Here is a 24,581-nt window from a genome sequence, read left to right on the forward strand (position 1 = left end):
TCTAAAGGAGCCTGGGAAGTCAAAGACAAGAACACGCTAAGAGCACTTCCTTAGTCTAACTCTAGTTTTAAATGCTGGAACATTTCTTTTTGTTTGAAAACCTCAGGTAAAGTTGGTTTCAAGACACTCTGAATACAAATTCTCCAGCAGTATATTAAACTTTTGGCTTATAAAAAAGCAAGCAGAAAAGCATCTTAGTATGCTCAGCTGCTGCTGACAATCGGCAACCTGGTTTCCTTAGCAACAAACAAGTCTGAGAAAATCAAGGGGCTGACAATGAAGTGGAATGGAACGGCATGATAAAGGGAAAAAGCAGCTCTCATGTACACTGCCTTATGTGCCCAGATTCCTCAGCTGATGCTTCGGAGTTTTCATCTTGTCAGTAGCAGAAATCTATACATTATAAGGCATGAGAAGCTGAATCAATACACCTAGATAGCAGCCAGCATTAATAAACCAACCTTTGCCTCCTCTGACTACATTGATGAGACAATCTCAAACTATTTTCCATACTCCATCTATTTTTCCCTCTTTGTAATATTGCAAAAGGAGACAAGTCAAAAAGAAAAAAAAAATCAGCTGTTTAATATCTGTGCCTTATCATCACATAGGTGCTAATTGGATTTACTAGCATTCATTTCAGCTTGGTAAACTATTTACAGAGTAGTTTCCTTTAAAGCTCAAGTTCAAAGAAATTTGATATGTCTCCATGAATTATTAACCCTGGTCTTTGTAAACAGAAATATCACTACAAGATTTAAATTCAACTCACAAACAATGGGTAAATAATACTAATTGATACTAATTTTGTGACAACAAGACAGAATTCAACTTACTCTATGCGCCTGTGTCATATGTTTGATATAGACATTTACCATATATCAGGCATACGTGTATTTGTGTCTTACAACACATTAAAGCCAGCCTGTTTCAGTTAACCAGAATGAAAGGAGGGTGTCTACATTTTCATGGAGAAAAAAATTCCCCAAACTATTTCACATTGTTGTTAATAAACAGTCCTCCTTTGAAAAAAAAAAAAATTCTAAGTTTCTTTTTAGGTACTTAAATGTTATGGGTCAATGGCTGGGTTCATGCTTTTTGGGTTTGTTTTTTTCTTATTAAACCAAACAAAATACTGGCAAAACGTAAGGTGAATCTTGAGGATTCACTAATTTATAACTCTCCAATACCAAAATCAAATCACTAATTAGTAACTACTCAGTTTTCTCATCTACAATACACCAGCTTCCCAGAGTCATGGATTATAGACTACTTATTTCTGTATTTATCAAATAAAACAGTTAATGACAACCACAGCAAGTAACTGCTTAAGCTTTTCCCTGAGCCTTAGGCAAATAAAACTGTTGTTTACAAAGAGATTTTTCTGTATCAGATTTAGCCCAAGTTTAGGTATTTTATTAATATATCATTATACTAGGAATATATACTCTATATATATATATATATATATATATACACACACACTAGAAAAACTATTTATTTAAATTTTGAAGACAATCACATTCTTACTTAACCAAGCAAATTATCCCATCCCCTACATTCAGTCAATGACACAAATTAACATGTGCAAGCACTGAGCATCAGAACAGTCTTTGGAGAAAACTCTTAAAACATGCCACAATTCAATGCCTAATTAACCAATCACATTTATACACAACTTCTGTGACCAAGAGATCAGCAGAACCCCCTCAGGTTAATGTCAGTGACCATCAGATCTTTAAAGCAGGTTCTTTTATGAGTAACTGTAGTACTTCAGAGCTGTATCGTTCCTTGCTTTCTATAGCCATTGATGCTACAAACAAAAGCAATCCAAGCACCAACCACCTCACAGGCCTTGTGATACACAAACTCTTAAGCTCTCCAAGTACAAGAGTGTCACATTCCTGTCACAATCACAGTAAAGCTGTTATTTGCAAATAACTTCTACACAAATCTTATGGCAAGGTTCAATACCGAAGAAGAATTAAACTATGATTTATGGTTCAGAATTGGTAGTTTCACTCTGACAAGTCATCACAGAAGACCTCACATGATAAGCACTTTGCTTATGTGAGGTTTCCCACATATGTTGAAACCTCACATATTAATACAAGTAAATCTTTCAGCCTACAATCAATCCACACTATCACCAAGTACACAGTAACAAGAAACATAAAAAATACTCACTTATAGAAAGAACTTTGTCCAGTCTCCCCTGAGATGCTTCACTTCTCAGTTCTGCCAGATACAGCCCAACACTTTCAAACAGGCAGCCATTTTCCTAGAGAAAATGCAATCAACCATGGAACTTTACACAGAGAAGACCTTCTGATATTTCATATTTTTAAACACTTCCTTCCCAAAGGTAGCTGTAGAGAACATAGAAGGTGCTCTTCAGAAGTCCATACAGCAGCCAAATGAGTTGTTACTGACCAAAATTTTTTTTGTATTGAAATCAACTGAAAGAGACAAAGTTATCAAAGGCAGAAAGACTGGGATAGTTATACTTTGTCTCCAATTCTCAATTCTTTAGTGAGTAAAAAAACTATTCACCAGAAACAACTGTAGTACTTCCAGTCCTCTGTGAAAAAAAATGGCACTAATAATCATCTGCTTTTCCAGTTCAGGAAATAAAGCTACAAGGTCTGGAGCAAAATACTTTGGTTAGCTCTGAAGAAGAAAAAGTAAACAGTAGGAGGAAGACACAATAAACTATCAGTGCAACAACTATTTGAAAAATTTTCTAAATATTCTGAACAGGCTTCATCATACCAGGTTCATGTTTGGAGCACTACTGGGATCTAAAGTCTTCACAGAAAACATACTATAAGAAGCCATGTAATAGTCATTTTTACAAATTTTACATGTAAACTCACCTTCAGCTGGGCATGGGCAGTTTCAATATCAGCAAAGTTTTTAAAAACATAGTCTGTATATGTTTCTGCATCAAGGTCCACCCCCAATTTGTTCATCACTTTGAGGACCTCAAAGATACCTATCAAGGCAAAATTAATAAGGCTAAGTATTCAGAAAAATGAAAACTTGAGAATCAACATGTAAAATAAATGTTGCTTTACAAAAAAGGCGCAATTTCCCTCCTTGAAATTGCCATGAAAAATCCTGCAGTACTATTTTAGGTATTAATAGAATTTTGAACTCTGAAACTTTAAATAGATTCACAAAACTTCACATTCTGTGCCGTGCTATAAAAACAATCAAAGTTCCGTTTGGAAATTGCTATTATACAAATTTATTTTCTAACGCAGCAAATGTAGGACTTACTCATGTTTGCAGAACATCTTATAGAGCTATGTATCAAAATGTCCATACTATTGTGCATAAAAAACAAACCTGAAATTTGATGTAAAGTACATAAACTCAAGATGCAAAAATATTCTTCAACACATCATAACATTCTTAGTTTTCTTCCCAGTATCCAACTCTGATTAGGGCTTGTATACAGGACTTTTCTCTGGACTTGTTTAGAATAGTAAGATGTTTATAATTAAGTTGATAAATTACAAGACATCAACTTCAAACTGGAAATTCAGAAAAAGGAGTCTCCCAAGCCCAGTGAAGCTACATGTTAATTTTTACAGGATTCACATCATGTCACACAACTAGAATGTATATCACTTCTGTAGAGTAACATTTGAAGACACCAGACACCAATATTAAGAGTCCAGCAATTGGAGTGTAGAGTATGTAATTTTTTTAAATTGCTTACACTCTTCTGATTTGCACAAACTTCTTCCAGTAACCTTAGCTACCAAACTCTGATCTCCTGTCAAAACCAATACAGGTATAATCATTTTTTGCTGGTCTAAAAATGATTTGTCAGTTGCTGCAGGACACCAGTACCAAACAGCATATGTTTTTTTCAACTTGCATTTCATACTTATTACTTTAAAAATGTCCAAAGTCCCTGTCTTTGCCCTGGAGTGCCACCTATGGAAAAGTGACACTTCCATGAATATTTTATGCAGTGCACTATGGTGCAAATAATCAAATGTGAATTCCCTTTGAGCACTTGAAAATACATGCAGGCAAGTCACACTAGATTAAAGTCGCATCATCTGTTCGAGTTTGCCTTAAACAAAACTCTGATTTTTGGACCAGAATCTGCAAAAATATGAATAAAGAATTAATTACACTAAGTCTTTTCTCATACCTTTCAAATGTTGACAGCTAGTTTGTACTTCATGTTTTCAACATCCCAGAAAATATAAGTCCTCTCATGCTGAAACCTTTTCAAAAATAACTATAACACTAAAGAGTAGTTTGGAGACCAAGAACTAGAGATCCCATAGTGAATAAGGTGTGGTGCACTCAGGAGGTTTGAACTCAAGCCTGTATGCAGAAGAGTGCAAAAAACAGGCTTGTTAAGCATCCCTATTCCCTAGCAGATAGACTAGAGCACATTTCCTGAGCAGGAGAAGGCAGGTGTGAGAAACAGAACACCAGCACAACAGCAAGATGCAGATACCACAATCATACTACACCAAAGTAATTGCACAGCCAAAGTAATCACAAACTTAAAATGAAAACATATGTAGCAGCATTTTTTTTAAGGTGGCTTATGTACCATTTTTGGGGGGACAGAAGATTAATGAAACCAACAGAGTCCTATAGTTTTGCATATATTTTCTACCTCACCAAAAGCAGAACTACTTTATAGTCAAATAAACATCTTCCACAAAACTAAGCAATGAAACATTTCCATTTCAGTTTAAAAGATTTGAGCATTATGTACATGGACTTTTATAAATTCTTTGCTTCTCATACTGGAAAACACTGACCTCTTCTCTCTCTCCCTACCAAAAAAAAAACCCTAAAAAATAAAGGCACAAAAGTGCAGTAATGTTCATGCAGAACACTTGTCTCACAACCTTTTTTGGGGACCCCCCCCAGATATACAGGTATATTGATTTAGAAATCATTCACGTGTACAGAATACATTCACATGTATTGTGGGCATTATCAAACATACATGAAAATAGAGAGCCAAAAATGATAAAATGATAAAATATTTATTTGCTAACAGTCCACTCACAACCCAATGGATTGCCTTGCACACCCCACTCTGGAGACCACTGATCCAGAAGACTGGGCATGACTAAAACCCCCAGTAAAGTCTTTTGGTCATCTCCCTACTTGATGGAGAACAGGCTTTTTGAGATTTTTAGGCTGACATATGTAAGTACAAAGGAGCTGAGTATACAAAATCAAATAATTGAGTAGAAAGAAGACAGAAATAGAAAGCCAAATGAAGTCAAACAACTCCTTTTTGTCAATAATGGAAACAGCACTCAAACATCAGATCTGTTTTACAACAGGTTCTAACCTCAAATCAGTATATTAAGAACAAATATAAGAGATTAACTATGAGGTAGTCATAATATTTATGTGGTAGAGAAGCTTTTTAAAAACTGAAAAGTGAGGCTTGCATTTCAGTCTACCATTACTCTCCTAAAGTTCTCACAGTTAAGTCATGCCTACTCCCTAAAGCAGTCCCATGAGAACAGAAGGAATTTCTAAGGCAGCTATGTACAGCTCTACATGAGCAAGGGAAGATAAATTTGGCTTTAAGCAGTTTTCTGAGAAAACAAAAAACGAAACTTCAGTTCAAAAAGTAAGGTCACATTCAGGAAAGCATAGTATTTAATGTATTTTTGCTGTGGTGGTAGTTTCAAATCCACTCAGAATGTTATTTGCCAGAAGAATCTGTCTGTAAAACAAGATTTTAAGCAGTAACTTTGTGAAATCACCACCCTTATCCCCTTCTGGACCCAGCCTCACATTTTCCATAGTAAAAACTGAACTACCATTCGCTAACTATGGGTTTTGTATGTAACAATAGTTTATACAATAGTTCAACAACACTTTTTACAAGTGTTTTTAAAAATAGCATGATCATTCAAAGGCAAAGGGAAGCTATAAAATATTCAGGAATAAGCCTAAATTGAACATTTCTGCTTAGGGCCTCCAGATTTTAGTGCATAATCTGATAAAAAATTACTCTCAGTGCCAGTAACAGTTTCAGATCCACTGCATATTGATCTTTTAAACCCTCCATACACTTTTCATTCCTAAAAGCCTAATAAATACTAAGGAAATAAGTATTTATCAATTCATGTATCAGATGCACAGAAAGGCAATGCCCCACCTGAAATTATTTGCCTGTGTAAAATGAGTGAAAAGAGTGGTCAAGAGTATATTTAAAAATGGACTTATTTAGTTTCATACCTCCTAGCCACTACTTCACTGCTACTTTTCTTTCAAATACAATTCTCTAATACAGAAATCACAGAATTTTCTTTGATATCCAGTGTCATATTTTGCTATAATAAACATCAGAGAAACACATAATTAAACACTACTATTTGTTATTTATTTGGGTCACACTATATGTACTGATTTAAACATTTGTACACTGCAGTTCTAGATAACTTGTTGCTTTTATTCTGTTTATTCTAATTATTTAGTCCAGTCTACATGCTATCATATTTTTAATAGTTTTTTCTCAAAGTCGTCTTCCATTACCAGCCTTACCTATAGCAAGACACAAAACCACACACATCAGGCTGGGCATTACTACTTCGTTGAGAAATTAATTACCTTATTTTTGGTATGAGATGTGACACTGTGTCTGTACTCCTGTTCACATTATTTTTTGCTCCTAGAAAGCACTATTCTATTAATTTACTACCCTGACTGCTGTCACCCTTAGATTTCTCACTGCAGCATGATTGTTTGCTCTATTATTTCTATGAAACAATTCCAAGCTGGATGAGGTTTCCCCCCCCCATTTACCTTTCTTCAAGTGTCTTTGCTGTATTTTTCGATAGTGGAACTTATTTATTCAATTTTTTATTATTAACTCTGAGAAAATTGAATGCAAGCTTACGTAAGGGAAGAAGACAACTTGTGTCACTACTCATGAAGAATACTTACTCTGGCTCTTCCCTATAGAAGCAACTGAGCAGGCGTGCTCTTACCAAAGGTATTTAAAGAATTGAAAAATCACTGGCTTGTGTAGGCATGTACAGTCCTTCCACTCGACAATATCAACTTGGATAGCGAGCACCAGGCTACAAAACTGAGTTTGCAAATTCACAGCATTATCTTACAGCCATACAGAGGTATGTGTATGTAAATCCTTTGCAGACAGAAAAACAAAGATTGCATGGAAAATGGCTAAAAATGCTGGAATTGAGGGATCAATCATCAGTTCTCTTCTCAATTTGCTTACCTGACCTCCAGCAGCAACTACAGTTGCCAAAGCACAGTTGATTTCTACAGCAGGGAGTCCAAATTAAGGCAATCTCTGATCTTGACAAGGACCAGAAGAAGTATAAAAACCTAAGTTTCTCTTGATACTCAAATATTGCTTTAATTTTGGGAGTCAAGTCTGAATCTAAAAATACTTCCAACATCTCTCAGAACTGTGTCAGTGAGGTGAAATTTTTGATGGAGTAAAAGAAAGCAGCTTTTTTGAGTAGGCAGCATCCACACAGAGAAGTACAGCACTGATTTCCATTTACTTATTTTTGGCAACACTGTGTTTCAAGTAAGTCACAAAGGACACAACTAAAACAATATTGCCAGACATTTAAAATACCATAGAACTTTCAAGGATTTGAAAACCTGGGAGAAGATAAACTTGGACAGTAGCCTAGCAGGAACAGAGACTAAGGAGTTAATAAAAACTGAATATTGTTTTCACAAAGGCTTTTTGAAAAAGACTTGAGACATTTTTATAGCCAGAAACAATTAGGGAATACTTGTTTCAGCATTTCTTCCAAACTGGAATGTGACTGTATATTTAAGATAAAATTGCGATATGGAAGAGTCTGCTAAAAGCACTTTTTTTTTGTTTGTGCATTTTGTTTGTCACCCAGTGTCACACTAACAACTCTGCATCTCATTCTAAAGCACATTATACTGTGAGATAAGATGAAAAAGACAGTTTTTTGTTTCCCCAAGGGGGAAGTACTTCTGTTAAAAGCATCTTTTTACAATACCATTCTTTCTGAATTACCAATAACGCAAACCAAAGAATTAGATACTGTACTCTAAAATTTAATATTTTTTTCAATTCTTATTCATATCCTGTAGACATCCCCATGTGTAACAGGGGAAAGCATGCTAAATGCTTAAACCTACTTAAGAATCCCAAAGATTGAGCATTTTTGTCCTTCAATCAGTATGCTGTCAGGTCAGGCTCATACATTCAGCAATATAAGTTCTCCTGCAGTTTTTATTATTCTAACAAAACTCACATTTGGTTCACGAGGCAAATCATAAGAACCTGGCTTGAATAAAGGACTGGCTTTGCAGTCCAAGAGAGCTGTAACAACATAACCTTACTTTTAAATTCTTCACTTGGACTGCAGCTTCTTCAAGAGTAAACTGTAAATAGTAATGAGCAGCATAAAGTATGCTGGAATGCAGGAAGAATGTGAAGAGTTAAAAAGATAACTAAACACTCTGTCACATCTTTCTATATCAAGTGAGACTTGAAATTTGTAGAACTGCATCACAATCAAGCAAGAAAGGAGGTTTTAAAAAAATCATTCTGAAGGAAAAATTTTTTGAAACAGGGACATACAGCAAGGGCTTTGTTAAATTTCTGATCAATCTCATAGCAGTAGGATTTGTGTACTAGGTATGCATTTTTCAGGACATTTTTCAGACAACTCACCTTTAAGATTATTCTCCTTCTGGTATGCAACTAGCAGTGGCCAGCAATAGTGAGGTCTGAGTGGCAAGCCTTCTTCCTTCATCATCTTCATCACAGCAATGGCCAAGGCTGAAAACATTCACCAAATAATTAAACAGTGACCAAGTATTCTAAATGAGCACAGGTAAAATAAGTAAAAAAACAGAGTACCTGGTCTGTTGGCCTCCAAAGCGCAACGCAAGATAAATGGTAACGGTGCCGAGTGCATCTTTGCTTCTTTTAACTCGTTACAGAATTGCTTCAGCTTGTTCAGAGGCTGCAAACAATTTCAAAAATTAATTTAAGGTATTTATCAATTTCTCAAACTGTTATGAATAGCAGCTATTTCTAATGTTTGTAAAACAGATATTACACAAGCCAAACAGGATTCCTTTGTGAATTTCAATTTACTATACAAGTAGATACAAAATAATAAAATGCTTTTTTTGTTCTTTAAGAACTGTGCAACAACTCACCACTCTCAATCTTCACAGTTGCATTAAACTAAATAAGTATACTGTTATTATTAGATTAAGAAAAAAAGTATTACTATTCTGCTTACCAGATCTCTATTTACACAATGTTGCAAGAAGAAGCTACCTTGGTCCATATCTTCACGCGATAAATGACTCAAAGACTTCAAGATGTTGAAGCTGATATCTTCAAAGCCATGAGTTACCAGGGTCAAACACAGGTTTATTACATCTAGCAATTGAAAAACAGAACAACAATATTAATATATTAACAAAGTGCACACAACTTTTTAATTTTTGTAAATGTTTTACAAGTACCATTAACATACTTTTAAACAAGATTCACAACCCAAATCTGAGACTACCTTTTCCAGAATTATTTATATTTATCAATGAAATTCACTTTTCTCATAAGAAGACTAGGCCAAAAATTACAGAAGTATCACCACCGCAGCATGACAGAAGGGTAAGGAAAAAAGAAACTACTTTCTAGACACGTTAAAAAAAAACCAAAATATGAAGTATAATTAACAGTTATCAATCAGATTAAACATACTGGGATCCAGAAGCAACTTTAAAGGTAGGTAGTAAAAAACTGTACTCAGTATTTAGCATGCCTTTTTTATGGCAGTCTTGAAGAACTCTCATGAACAGGAACCTTAACAGTGGTGTTAGAAGAAAGCAGCAAGCATGGAGTCCTTTCTTATAAAAGCATAATGCATTTTAGAAATATTTTTTAAAATGTCAGACTAATTTTGGTATGCAAATTACTAAAGCTGTTTCATATTTAGATTTTATAAAATACAATCTAAACCACACAAATACACAAATGAATCCACAAACTAATGGCAAAAATATTCCTTTTCCTCAGTAATCAAAATTACCTATTTTTGGAAAAACAAGGAAAAAAAAAAAAAAAAGAACAAAAAAAAAAAAAGAGAAAAAAAGGAAAAAAGTGCTCTCTCTCCACCCTGTTGTGGGAAATAAGGACATACCTGGAATTAATTCCCTTTCAAATCTTATGCGTCCTTTAACATCCTCAATGTGCTGCGGATATCCAGCCTTGGCAAGGCTAAAAATCACCTGCATCAAAATCCTGTCCATAAGGTACCCTTCAGTATTCTCAACCTGCTCTAGAGTCTGTAAAACCAAAAGAAATTTAACTTTAAATAACGCCAAAGTGACTCAAAAAACAATACTTTTTAAATCAAAACAAACATAAAAACCCAGCTTTTTTTCCTTTTTAATTTCCACATATATAGATAATTGAACATGGTAGAGATAAAAAAATATGCAAGAAGTATTAAGAGAGACTCAAACACCTTTAGACTGTGAAAAGAAAAAGGGACACCTAAAAGGGATATTACATATAGCTTCTTTCTAATATCTAATAACATATGAAAACACCAGAAGTATTCTTATTGTGAGATGACTTTCAAAAGAAATTACTTTGTAAAGGGAAGGAGGACTAATCAGACATTTTGTCACTGTTTGGAAGAATGTTGGTTGATGAATATTTGTTTAAGTTACAAAAGAAAATTATGTTTCCAATACCCTCTTCCTTGATTAGGTCCTCTATGTCTGATTAAACTCCTAATAAAACTTAAGAAAATCGGTTTGATCTTCTCATTGTTTCATGAGTATTTCTTTGATGTAAAAAAAAAAAAATAAGAGAACACTTGAAAAAAATCAGCTACACAAAGGGCTGTAAGGAAGCTTCACCTTACAAATACCTAAGTTGTTCGTATGAATTCTCAAAAAAAAATTTCATTTTTATTGGAAATATCCTGTAATTTCAATGGACAAAGGATGGCTCAATGGGAACAGAATAACCAAGGTTTATGTTTTATTTTCATAAATAAATACATAGATATTTCACATGCACTGTCTTAAAAAAAAACCCCTAAATTATTAAATCACTCACTGACAAATCTATCTTTCCAGAGTGAAATGCCACTATCTAAAGACAAGTATTTTCCAGAAATTTGGACATTGCTTTCAGTTAACCAACTATTCAATTGTAATAAAAAAATTGTTAATTACTTCCAAGCAGGAGGAAACCAATCAGAGAATTTTTTCTTATTCCTCCTGTTCAGACAGAAACCATTCCAAAGTTACATTAAACAAAAGATCAAACAAGTTGTATTTAAATTCAAATTTGCAATACCTTTTTGATGCTATCAGCATCACCCTTTTCAGCATACACGTTCAGCAGTGATAAATACGTGTCTGGACCTGGTTCAACACCAGCCATCCTCATCACTGAAAGGATGTTTTCTGCACTTTTCATATCTCTGAAAGAATTCAAAGCAAGACCCTCAGTAGATTTAATCATAATGATGTTTACTGCGACTTCTGCATTTCCTCACTAAATTAATTAGAACTGGAAAAAAAGACTGCAACAAGCTTAGAGAAACTTATTTTAACTAAGCAAATCCTGAAAGGTGAAAGTGCAAATCTTTTTAATAATTGTATTACTTAAAATACACTTTCAACTTTAACAGATTATAAAGTTCAGAACTAAATGCAGCAAATTTCTTCTCAAAAACTACAAAAGTACAGTAATTTATCTTGAAATACAAGATTTTCAGACACAAGAAAAATATCTACTTCCTTTGTTAAATAGCTTTTTTGCTTCATAAATGTAAAGACAGTCTTCTACACATTATTATTCAAAACCATCATACTATTCTGCAGCATGTAATTTTTTTCTGTACAGTATCACTTTATATTTTAGTAAAGCTAACAGTAAACAAAAGGAATAAAAGGTACTAAACATTACCCTGATCTTGCATGTCCTTTCACAAGACTACTGAATACTGCCTCAGTGATGGGGAGATCTTTGCTCTTCATAAATCCAAGAATCTTACTGCAAAAAAAAAAATTGTATTTGCCACTTTGGAACATGCAGACACTAAGGTGGGGCTGGGGATTTTTTTTATTTTTATCTTCCTTTTACTTCTTTTTCATGCCCCTCAAAATCACACTGCTACAGCTTAACCTTGCTGAAATTGCTAAGAGATATCCAGCAAGCCCTGTGTAACAACAACAACCAGGATTATTACTATTTGCTCTTTAGCCCACTTGATTTTCAAATGCCTTTCCCAGTAGCCATTTTCTTACAAAGGCAATAAGCCTTAATAACCTCACACTTTTTCATGATGGCTTCAGAAATGACAAAAACCAAGTTATTTCTGAGCAGCGTGAATACAACTTGATTTGAACAAACTGGTCTATCACTTATTTTTGTTTGTGTAGGTTTTGGCAGACTCTAGAAAATTGCCCTTCATTGCTTGGATAAAATATAGTTATATAAAACACTTCTTTGCTTTGCTCAATTTCTATGAATTATGCAGAAATCAGTTTTAACATCAATGGTAGGGAATACAAGAAACAGATTCTGTGGAAACCCCTTTAAACATAAACGCAAAAGAATACCTTGCTCCTTCAATGTCACCCTCATTGCAATAAGCAGCAATCAACCTTTGGTATGTAACCTACAGAAAACAAAATGGGAAAGTTATTATTTTCATTCAATAAATGGAGACTACTATTAAGAATGAAGGTCCTTTAAAAAGGTACCTACTCGATTGGGCTGAACATTAGCTTCCTCCATTCTGGCCAAGAACTCTGTTGGAGAAAACTTGTGCTCATTCTGAAGGTAGACTTTAAGCAAAGCATTGTAATGGCTTGTATCATACACAGCACCTAAGGAAATATTTTAACCACAGTCAACATAAATTCTCTAAATTCAACATAGTTTCATAGCTTTCTCAGGTAATTCATTTTATGTCAATTTTACTCTGTATGAACTTAGGAGACAGCTTCCTTTTATTCACCTTTTAAGTATGAGACGTTTATTTAACAGCTCACTTGTTTAAAAAAGGCTAAAACAAAATGAGTACAGTAACAGCAATGTTCATGTGCATGCTATTCTACAGTCTCTACAGCTGTATTTATTTTACAGATTCAGCAATGTTGCTATCAAAAAGCATTCACCTATGCATTATCTATACATAAATTACTCACAATAAAAAACATCTGATAAAATAGCTGGTAGCACTAGGAATACTCAGCCCACCAGATATGAAAGCAACATCTAACAGAAAAGTAAACTCAATAATGGAAATCAAGCAAAAGTCCAATTTAAGCATCTAAAAAAAAAACTTTAGATTTTAGAATTTTAGATTAACACCCCTAGATGTCACTATAACCCCCAGAATTAGAAACAGGTCTCTCACCTGAATAATAAAATCCACTGTTCATTTGGTAGTAAATACAACCTGGTATAACCTAACATTTAAACACCATTTTAAACACCTTTAAAATACATTGTCTCTTATTACAAAGAGTAACTAAAGCACAGAGCTGCTCTTGCAAGAAGGACTAACAAACACAACGTACCAAGTTCTTTCATCTTGTCCCATATCATATGGGCCAGTTCTGTTCTTTCAGGTGACAATACCTCTGGCAAGACAGCACCACAGCTTTGTAACAAAAGCAAGGTGTGGTTACTCCCTGGGCACCCTGCAGATGGAACAAAACCACAAATTTATTCATAAATAATTATGCACTCAATATAAGAAAGAAGATTAGAGACTGATAAGAAATATTTAAACATTTTATATAAAATAGAATTTTCTCCAAGACTGAAGATTTTAAATGAACAGGATACCCAAATGATTAAACAATGGCACTCCTGTGCACTACCCTAAAAAGATTAATGACAAAACAAGCCATTTAGTATAATAATGAGCTCAGCTGAGCAGAAATTGTTAGAAGACAACACAAAAACTTAGGTTAACTAATCCTTTCAACTTCCTAACTCAAGACCCTGAGATAATTTCATCATAGCAGGGACATAACTTTCTCATAAGTTTCTAAAAAGTCAAAATACTTCATACCAATTCAATATAATTCCACAACTGGTACTCAGAGACCTTTCCACAAGTCAACTTCCATTTCCAGTTCTGCTTATGCTTAATACATAACAAATGAAAAAATTTACATCTAGAGAATAGTGAAGGAAACTGTAAGATTATCTGCTTTTTCTGATTTCTGTACTAGTCATAAAATGTCACAAAAGTTAACTATAAAATCATCTTGTTCTTGCACTCCACTACTATTCCTGAGCCAAAGGCAGAACTGCAGAATCTATCTCAGATGACCCAATCAGCTGAAGACAATTATTTTTTCTAATCCATCTTTAAATGTAAACCCAGCAATTTCAAATAAAAATAAGATTTTCTTTAGAAAGCAGCATGCTGTCAAGTTTGATCATCAATCCATAATTGACCAGCTTTTAAATCCCTGCACACAATTACTTCATGCAATGAAAATGCCAGCATATCTTCAGTTTCATAGTACCTTGAAAGGGAAAAGAAAATCAAAAACTTTTGGCAGTGTGAGCATGGAGAAATGCATGAGATCTACTGCAAACACCTTTTTCAAGTATTTTTTTGTGTTGTAATTAGAAATGGAAAAATAACACAAACAGGCAGAAATCAACACTAACTTCCCACACTTTTGCTAAACTAGTTTCACTATTAAGAAGGACTAAATTTTTCACTTGGTAATATTTGCAATTTATTTTAATAGCTAAATAATTTGTGAGGTTCTATGCTTTTATTTTTATATACAATTCCAAAGCCTAAGGACTAACCTGTAAGCAATTAGGATTTTTTTTTTTGTTAGGATGACTTAGTTAGAAACTGTGGAGCTAGTCAAGGTCATGAAAAACTACTTGCAGAGAGGTTTAGAGACACAAAATTCTTGCCAACCCACATTTGCAAATTACAGGTTTACATGGAAAAAACAACAAAGCAGTTACAATCAAAAAGGATGTCCCAAGCAAAAAAGAAAAAGCTACATTCAACAGAAAGAGCATGAATTCAAGGTTCAGTCTTTAAACAAAATGCTAAATTTTTAAAAGCACAATGCCAGATAGACAAGCCTTTACAGTCCAGAGCAATACACAGCAAAGTTCAAAACTTAAGCAAAACAATACATGCTGCCATTGATAAATATTGGCAGTGGTACTTAGCAACTATATTCTTTAAATACCTCCATTGACTCATCCTAACTGGTACCAAACGTCACCAATTGAGACAGCTGGTTTGCAAAATACTGATGTAGTCCACATATTATAGCCAAAGAGGTATTGAATCTATCAGAACAGACAATGCCTCAGCTATTTGGTTTTCCTTTACTCAAAAAAAAATTTAGCTTTCTTATAATGAATAAACACCTGGGAACATGCAAACTTGTGGATCTACATTTCCCTGCTGGAGATTCACATTTTAAAACAAATGACAGATTAAGGGACAGTATGATTCATTACAGACACTTCAAAAATACACATTGCAAAGGAGACACATATGATCCCTGTTCAGACAGCAAAATACAGTTACATGAGGAAAGTGCATTACCAGATTAAAAACTGACAATAAGCAAGACAATAAAAAATACCTTAAAAGTACACTTTTATAAGACTTATAAATTCTTAAAAACAAAAAAAAAAAACAACCTTGAAAAATTAACATGAGCATTCAAAGTAAAATAATATTTCTAAACCATTTAAAGCCTGTCCATCAACATACACAGCAGATCAAACAACACTCAAAGACAAAATACAGATCAGAACAACACTCAATTTTCTTGGTTAAACAGCAGCCTGAAATATAGCTTTATTTTGTTTTAATTGGAAGCAACTTACCTGCTTTGCTTATTTCTTGGAAGATTTTTAGCAGAAGAGTTTTAGGGATGCGGCCAGTTTTTCTGACAGAGTTATCCACTTTATTTAATGCCCAGTCAAACTGCCAGGTCCGTCTGGTTCGCACTTCTGCAACTGGTTCTTCTTTAACTTCCTTCCTTCCTTCCTCTTGAGGTGCAAGTGTAAGGAACCTTATTTGGCTCATAATGTTTCTGCTTGAACAGAAACAAACAAAAATATAAAATTACATTACTGTGAGTCATTTTGGATCTAGACTAGTCACATAATATCAAAACGATAATGCACTGCTTGCTGATGAACAGTCTCAAAAACATTCCATTTTAAAATAAACAAATACAAGTTATTCATTTCAGTGTCTTTTTTACTTAAGAAGTCAGTCATACATTTAGTCACAGTGACAAATTTCTCTGAAATCTCAGTTAGTTTCACCTCACGAATGGTTCAAATAATATTCCCACAAAAATAAAACCTTTACGTCATCCAAGTGCTATAAAAGTCTATTGTCCCATTACAGCTACTCACTAAAGCTTTCACAAGGTTTTGAAAAATCTCAAGAGCAGTTACAGACACTAAATCAAGGCAGCAAATCATACCTTCCTCAATTAAAATGCCCAAGAACTAATGCAGAGGTTAGTGTGTTAGACAGCCATGGTTTGAACACCAACAGGATCGTTCCACATTTTACAGAATTGACAGTAACCAGCATGAAGCCCCCACCCATTCTGCCATGTAAACCAGACATCAACAGCACATTTGTTTAAACATTTATTTTCTCAAAATAAAATATGGCAACAAGAAGCTGAATGAGAAAGTGTTCTCATTTCCAGCAAAAAAAATAAAAAAGTTTGCCTTTTAGTTTATAAAAGAACAAGTTAATATACATAAGAATAAAAAAATTGAGTATGTGCCACACAAAGGGTTATGAACAGCCTGTGCAGGTGAAATTATCATTACATACAAGCATTTCAAGAAGTCTGTTCTCAACTGTGCTTACAACTGCATAAAATAAACCAGATGATTCTCCACCAGAATCCAATACAAAAAAAAGGTAATTTCTGGGTGGCAAAAAACAAGATTCAGCAATTTCTGAAATTGCCCTCCCTCATCTCTAGCTCTTTAAACAACTCTTCAGCTAAATTTTTGTAAGCTTTCTAAACTAGTTAAAAAAAAAACCCAAAACCCCAAGTTTTTACTGCCTGCTGTTACAGGTGCTCCATTACTATAGAGTAATGGCTCCAAATTTTGTGAAATGGCAGCCTAAAAGCCAAGAGTGATGACATTCTCTACAAAATAATTTCCTGCCCCAGAAGCTTTTACACTAGTCTATCTGCTGGCTGGTTTCTCACTCAACAGTCATAGCTGAAGACCCAAGTAGACAAGTCCAGTGGAGGAGAAAAGCTTGCTGGTGGCAATTCCATGTTTCAGAAGCACTGGCAGCAAGCTGCTAAATGGCAGAGAAATCATCACTGGGGTACAAAATACAGACTGGTGGTTTACCATGTGGTTGCCTCTTATGAGCAGAAAGTAGCCCAAAAGACCAACTTTTTCCTTGCTGTTTGAAATCTTGATTTGGTAATTCAGCAGGCCATAAATTTTAGTAGCCTGAGGCAGAATCTCTTTCCTAATAGAGCCAAGACAACAGTTTCATAGATTATACTTGATTTTTAAAAATTCCTTCAATAATGAAGAACATCACTTTTTGGCATTATCTTTTTTAAGAACATGATTTTTACATTGCCTTATCTTCTAAAGTTTCCTCATGAAGAATATTCCAGAGCCCAGCTAACTATCTGCATTGTATTTCACTAGGGAAAAGATAAGGAAGAAAGGCTGACAAAGCACAGATCCCCTCCTTCACTCTCAATTCCAATTCCTGATAGATGCAAGTTCCCACTAATACCTTTGGGCTAGCTCTCACACTATTCAGATCCCTCTGTGAGTTTATTTCACTCAGTAACTGAGCACAATACCAATTTATCCACTTCTACAAAAAAGTAAAATTACTGTTCCATCAGGTTAGAGTGGAAACAGCTCACAATGTCCACAACCCACCAGAATTAACCAGGAATAAAAAGAAATTAAGAAAGAAAAAGTACCTAATATCAGAGAAATAAAACAGAAATAAAACCAACCAAACAAAATTAGAAATAAAAACATAAAAGGAAAAAAGCTCTGAAACCCTACTTTTCATGGTAAGCACCTTGCCAGATTAACAAATTTTTTTGTTGCTACTAGTAATGCCATGTCTCACTAAAAGTATTCCCAAGGGTGTAATTTTCCCTCCTTTTTCTCTTCTTCTTCTATTGCCTTCTATAACCAGACACAGGATACTTTTGGAAAAGAGAAGTCATCAGACTAATTAGCACAAAATCCAGTAACACAAGGTAAGAACAACAGTAAGACAGTAAATTTTAACTCTTCCAGGATTTAACAAACAAGTGAGATACCTAGAACATAAATAACTCCTTATAACACATAAATAGCAATACTCAACTTTGAGCCAGTGGATAACTAGAAGAATGAAAGTAATGACTGCAAGTTATTTATCTTTTTCTTAAAGATATAAATTAAAAAAGAAAATTGTATGATTCACTCTTATATGCCCATTAAAAGAGCTACTTGAAAGTTTTCAGAATACTTCCAGAAAGGTTAAAAAAATGCTCTGGAAGCTGTAGCAACACAGGGCTTCATTTACAACACAGAAATTTATACTTTAATTTCCAATAACAATCAAAGCAGAAGTGGACACAACTCTTGTGCTTCAGATTAGAATTTAAACTCTTTTCCCTATAAAAATCTGCTAATGTTTTGTAGTATTTTTCAAATCACTGAACAGTACTTTATGACATATAGCACACTTTTAACCATAAACAAACTGGTATCTACAGTTCTTAAGTGCACCATTTTAAGAAACCCATCTTTGTAATAGTCTCCATCTGTCAGAAGTCACAAATATTTTAAATCTCTTGCATGGCACCATCAGATGAAGTGTAAAGATAAAAACATTATGTGCATGCTCAAAATAAGCTGGTTAAGAGCACAAGAACACTCTAAAGTTTCATTTGCTACTAAACTCTCCTACTTAGCATTTAGCAGGACACTATTTATAACTTATAAGGTAAATTTCAACTGCTACAGCTGCACACTGCAAAACACTACACATTAATATGAAAGTGTTATTTTTATACAGTAACTTCACCTTCTGAAAGGTGAGCAGAATTGAACATTTCTATTTACACCCCCCCCCAATATTACCAAAGAAGGTACTGCTGCCTCTGTTAATTTATAAGACATTTTAAGGAATAGCAATATGGGAGTCTGAGTTTCATTTTGATACAAACAAGTGACAACAGTATGAGATGATAAAACAACCTGAGGAACTCAAACTTTCATTGGAATCCACCTAAACTATCATCATCAATCTGAAATAAGTTCAGATAAGGTACACTCAGGTGTACTTCACCATATGTAGGTGTTCAGCATTTGAATGAATTACACCTTTAGCACTAAGGTACTGTGTAATGTTAAGCTAATCCCATAATAAGAATTTGTTAAAAATAACTGTGGCTTCAAAAGCTGGATGAAGCTGCAGCATCTACTGGTTTGATTCTGGTATGTAGCATTACAAATCAATGAAGAACTCAAAATGAAATTTGAATAAACAAAAAGACCAAAAAAGAGCTCACTATTTTATAAGTTGAAAGATTGAGCAGACCATAAAGTGAGCTTCCAAAGAAAGATACAAACTTAACAAATCAAGGGACACAGCATTAGGTTTGATTTCAGGCACCCAGGCAAACGGCAGAACACAGTAGACAGCCTCCCTATGAAACACAAAAAGAAGCTAACAAAATGAGGCAGTTATCCATGCATCAGGAATCTTTAATTTTCAGAAGTTGAAAAAAAATATACAATTAAGGCAAATAGAAAAAAAAAGGAAGGATAAAAATCAAGAAGGCCACATCAACCATTTCTGTCAGGAAGTGGCCTAAAAAGGCAGCCAGAAAGGTTGCTAAATTTAATAAAGATGATTTTAGAAATTACCTCTTCCCAGGGAAAAAATGACAGCTCATACACTGTTTGGCTTTCAAGAAATGTTAATTGCAACCATCTGTAAATTTTAACTATCATTACTAATTTTAGCAAGGAGATGGAGGTGTAGGTGAGAATATGGAAGGATGACTCAAATAATTCCTGAAAACATTAAGATATACTGAAGGCAAATTAGTGGATCTTACTCAAACTCCAGTCCTTTGGATTTACTCTGAAAAATCCATGGAAGCTGCGGGAAAAACAGAAGCCTAACAAAAAAATACAGATTGATGTACAGGCTTTTGGCACCACTTTACCTGACAACTGCTCATATGCAAAACAAGGAGACAGAATGTACTTCTAGTTGCAAAATATGGGTCCAGTCGTTGTGTAAACAAAAATTTTAAATATGTATACAAAATTAAAATGTGGTTCATTGCAGAACTGGGAATACTGTGGGGGAGTCCAAGTGAAATTATCTCCTGACCCAACTAGGAAACGACTGGCACAATCCATGTGCAATAATAGCTTCAATACAGAACACAAGAAGTTGTATGTTTTGGACAAAACATAAATGCAGGAATTTAAGATAGGCTACAACTGGCTAAGCAGTGCAGCCCAGAGGGTACTGAAAATGAGGCACTGCTAAGCATGAAATGTCCCACAGCAAAAAGACTTCAAATCTAAGCCCCTAACACAGGAACATAGCTAAAATACAGATAATGATCTCTTCATCATAGTGTGCTTATTCAGGAAAAAAGAAAAACAGCTATGAAAGACCAAAAGGACTCATCTATCCCATCCCACTCTCCAAACACAGAAGCAACTGATCCATCAGGAACCAATACTAATGGTTGTAATATTAATTGTAATGAAATATTTGAATAGGATACTTCAGTCAAGCTTTCTCATTTGGAAGCTTCTAAAATAAGATTAGGAATGGGGAAAAAATTATTATGCATGACCTTGATATTTCTGATACTGCCTCAATACTAGATGTTTGATTACACAGTTTTATGATGTAATCTTATTTTCCCAATTATTTTAATTCACTTTTTTCAGACTTAAGTGCTATGCTACACAACAAAACACATACTTCCCTAAGAGCTGCAATGAAAGTATTTACTTTCATCTATTACCTCCAAATGGCATTTTATGAGTTTCTCTATGTGAAACACTTTATTTGCAAGCATATAAAGCTTGCAAAGTAAATAAAGCTGCACATTAAATTTCAGATCTGTTTGAATGAGCAATCTGGTTCTTCCCGAAAACATGTAATTTCTCTCTACTACACTTCAGAACTGGGAGAAGCTCAAAAGGATATACTGAGCACTATAAAGCCATCTCTCTCCAACTCCCACAATCACAAAATTAGAAGCAGCCTTCAGATACTGCAGCCTTTACACCATTCTCAGCTTTGTCTGTACAACTGCAACCCTTACCTACACAGAAAAGTTTAACTGTGCATTTGTAATCCCAAAACAAGTGGTAACTCCACCTCCAGTTTAGGTTAAAACATTGGGAAAGCAGCTTAAGATAAACTCACAGACTGATGTAGAGATGAAGTGTGCATGGAGAAATTTACATCAAGTGAACCAGTAAAATTCTTCTGATTACAAGGGTTTAAGTAGGAATCCCAGTATTGTACCCACATACTTGTGTCTTCCACATTGCTAGAGCAGACTTAAGGCAATGCCTTTAATTTCCTATAGGAACATACCTTACACACCAGCCTGAATAAAAAAGTCCCATATTTCCCAAAATTCAAAAAGTAGGTGAAGTTCATGTTTTCCCCTCACAGCAGCAGAACAGTTACTTTCTGTAAAATTTGACCGATTTCAAACATTAAAAAATATATATTTACATATTCAGCTATATATTTATTAATACATTATTTATATATTTGTATAAATATATGAAGATAACCACAGGTTTATTCATATTAGACATTTGCCTCCCTTTATCAGAGCCACAATATCTAAAATATTAGACATTTGCCTCCCTTTATCAGAGCCACAATAAGGTAGTTGCTCCGCTTTTTATACAGAAAGTATTGAATATTTTCTTTCTAAACTAAATAGGCAAAAACTGCATTAAATAGTTCTCAAAATGAAGTCATGTTCAAAGCAGAATAATGGCAAACTTAAGTGAGTTAGAATTCATTAGTGTACATAAAAGCACTCCAGATCTAACACTAAATTCAGTAAACATAACACTAAATTTACCACCTGAGATCCCAGCATGATTCACACCACTGTTAAAATAGTATTTGTACTGTTAACCATGATCAACTATACAAAAAGGCCACCATACAGCTGTTTCAATAAGATACAGCAGGATCTTACCAGACAGAAAAATTCATGTCTTTCCATATACACTGACGAACTTAGTGTTTCTCAGAGTATATCTAAAAAATTCCCTAAGTGATTTACAAGAAGTAAAAGAGAAAATCTTTGCTTTGTACTACACTTAGGATCTTAGGAAAAAACTCATCACTGAAAAGGGTGTCAAGCACTGGAACAGGCTGACCAGGAAACTGTCAGTCACCTTCCCTGGCAGTGCTCAAAAGACAGGTAGGTGAGGTACCTGGGGACACGGCCTAGTGGTGAAGTTGGCAGCATCAGTCAACTGTTGGACTCAATCTTAGAGATCTTTTAGAACCTTAACACCTCTAAGATTCTGTGATTTCTTGGGAAGTATCTAGGTATTTTATATCCATCACTAAAACACTTAACTACAACAGCACAGCTTGTGCAACTTTATTACAACAAAGTATTATGAAAAGCAAGTCTACTCTATGCCTCCTCTGCATTTGAAGACCCTTCCTTCTATTATTTTGCTATGTAATTAAGCATTCAGTTCTATGCTTTCATTAAGCATACATTTCTGTCCATTGGTAATGGATTGCTGAGTATGATAGTGAATAGCAAAAAAGAACTTGTTTCCAACTAATCTAAAAAAATTGAAAATTAAGATGCACCATTCACTAAGCCATGAATCATTTAGGTGTTTAATTTATGACTTAATCAAATCCATCCCCCCCCCAGTCTGAAACCTTTTTTAAAAGGATATTCACTCTCCCATCTTACCAACATACTTGAAACAGCAAAATGGATCAAAAAGCAAAGAGCTCTTCCAAACACCTTCTGTGCTGGTTTTGCCTGGGGTAGAGTTAATTTTCTTCAAAGCAGCATGTATGGGGCTGTCTTTTGGATTTATGCCAAGTTCAGTTTTGAAAACAGAGACAAGCTCATGAAGGAGCAAGGCCCTGGCAGGACCTTTGGGCCTGCACAGAGTAGAGCCCAAACAGGAGCAGGTTTGCTAGCTTGATTTAGTTTTGTTATTGTATTGATTCTCCTTGATTTTCATCTTCAGCTATACTTCCATGATCTATGTGCTTTAGGAGCTTAACTGTTCTCCTTCCCTGATTTAGAGCCAGACAAGGTGGTCAGCAACAGGAGGGTGTCAGAAGAATGGAGCCAAGACCCTATTTCTGAGCACTAACTTTCCCACAGCAGAAAGCTGCAACATCAAATCACAGCATCATCACCTACGGTACATAGGATAAAGTGCCCCAAAATATCCTGATGTTAACTCAAAAATCCACTCCAAACACTTGTCAGTGGAGAGGTTTGCTACACTATTCTTGACAGTCGGATACTAACAGCAAATTCAAGCTTTTTTTCCCCTAGTAAAGCTTCTGTAAGTTCCAGTAAACTATTTGTACCACGTAAATCAGCGCACTGCTGAAGTCTGCCCCTGTAGATCTGAAGTTTGTTGTATTGGTCTGCTGAAGTTTATCTTCAATGAAACTGCATAGCAGGAGAGTGACTAGGTAGCTCAATTTATTTCACATTTCATAGCAGAGGTGGTCAAGTGAAAGAGTAAATTTGTCTTAAATCTGACTTGCTATGAAATCCTTAAGCATTAGGATTGCATCTACTATTCTAACTCATTTTTCAAAGAAGTTTAGATTAAAAATCAAAGCAATGCTTTGAAAAAACCTTGGCTTGAATGTGATGCTTGCTTTCACATCTCCAAAGTTCACAGATTTGCAACTTTTCTGTAACCATTATTGCAATGATAGTCACAGACTTGCCTCTGAACTGACTTTATATTTCCATGTGCTTGGTATAGTTACTCTAGCATTGAACATAATAGTTATTTACACAACTTTCTTGCAAAATGCTAGATTATTCCTGTTTATTTATTTAATCTTAAAACTGAGTGTCTTTCCCTACTATTCCAAACAGACTTTATTTCATTCTCAAAATAATCTTGAGACCTGAACACAGTAAGCCCAAATGTTGTCCATAGTTCTAGTTCTTCAAAGGAGGTCCAGTTCCAAAAAATAGTTACTTAAGGTAAAAAAATTAATTTAGATTATATGCTTAATACATGAAATTTCAGTTTGTATTACCTTTGCTTTATACTTTGACTCTGTATCACCACTTGTGCACTAGGATGCCTAAACACACAGGGAAATTTTAAGTGAAAATTTATTTTAGGAATGAAATTACTGGAAAAGAGGAATGTACAAAAAGTATCAAAAGAGTTTTCAGCATGATCACTGAACTATCCCACTGAAATTAAGTATAATTTTGTGTAAGAAAAAAGTACT

At 34.5% G+C, this 24,581-nt stretch overlaps 1 protein-coding gene across 2 annotated transcripts in view; it reads right to left on the reverse strand.

Annotated features, from left to right (window-relative positions):
- Positions 1 to 24,581, reverse strand: part of LRPPRC (leucine rich pentatricopeptide repeat containing) — an 85,449-nt gene that overhangs the window by 59,136 nt on the left and 1,732 nt on the right. Inside the window, exons 2-13 of one of the 2 annotated variants that reach the window (XM_021526450.2) lie at positions 15,911 to 16,119; positions 13,600 to 13,722; positions 12,782 to 12,903; positions 12,634 to 12,692; positions 11,978 to 12,064; positions 11,363 to 11,489; positions 10,191 to 10,335; positions 9,285 to 9,427; positions 8,894 to 8,999; positions 8,705 to 8,812; positions 2,877 to 2,995; positions 2,188 to 2,281 (exon numbers count right to left, since the gene is read on the reverse strand). In XM_021526450.2, coding sequence (XP_021382125.1) covers positions 2,188 to 2,281; positions 2,877 to 2,995; positions 8,705 to 8,812; positions 8,894 to 8,999; positions 9,285 to 9,427; positions 10,191 to 10,335; positions 11,363 to 11,489; positions 11,978 to 12,064; positions 12,634 to 12,692; positions 12,782 to 12,903; positions 13,600 to 13,722; positions 15,911 to 16,119 — 1,442 coding nt within the window. Of the gene's footprint in view, positions 1 to 2,187; positions 2,282 to 2,876; positions 2,996 to 8,704; positions 8,813 to 8,893; positions 9,000 to 9,284; positions 9,428 to 10,190; positions 10,336 to 11,362; positions 11,490 to 11,977; positions 12,065 to 12,633; positions 12,693 to 12,781; positions 12,904 to 13,599; positions 13,723 to 15,910; positions 16,123 to 24,581 lie in introns of both variants that reach the window. The other variant, XM_021526451.2, reaches the window with a different exon arrangement.

The sequence above is a fragment of the Lonchura striata genome, chromosome 3 (genome assembly GCF_046129695.1).
Source record: "Lonchura striata isolate bLonStr1 chromosome 3, bLonStr1.mat, whole genome shotgun sequence".
NCBI lineage: Eukaryota > Metazoa > Chordata > Aves > Passeriformes > Estrildidae > Lonchura > Lonchura striata.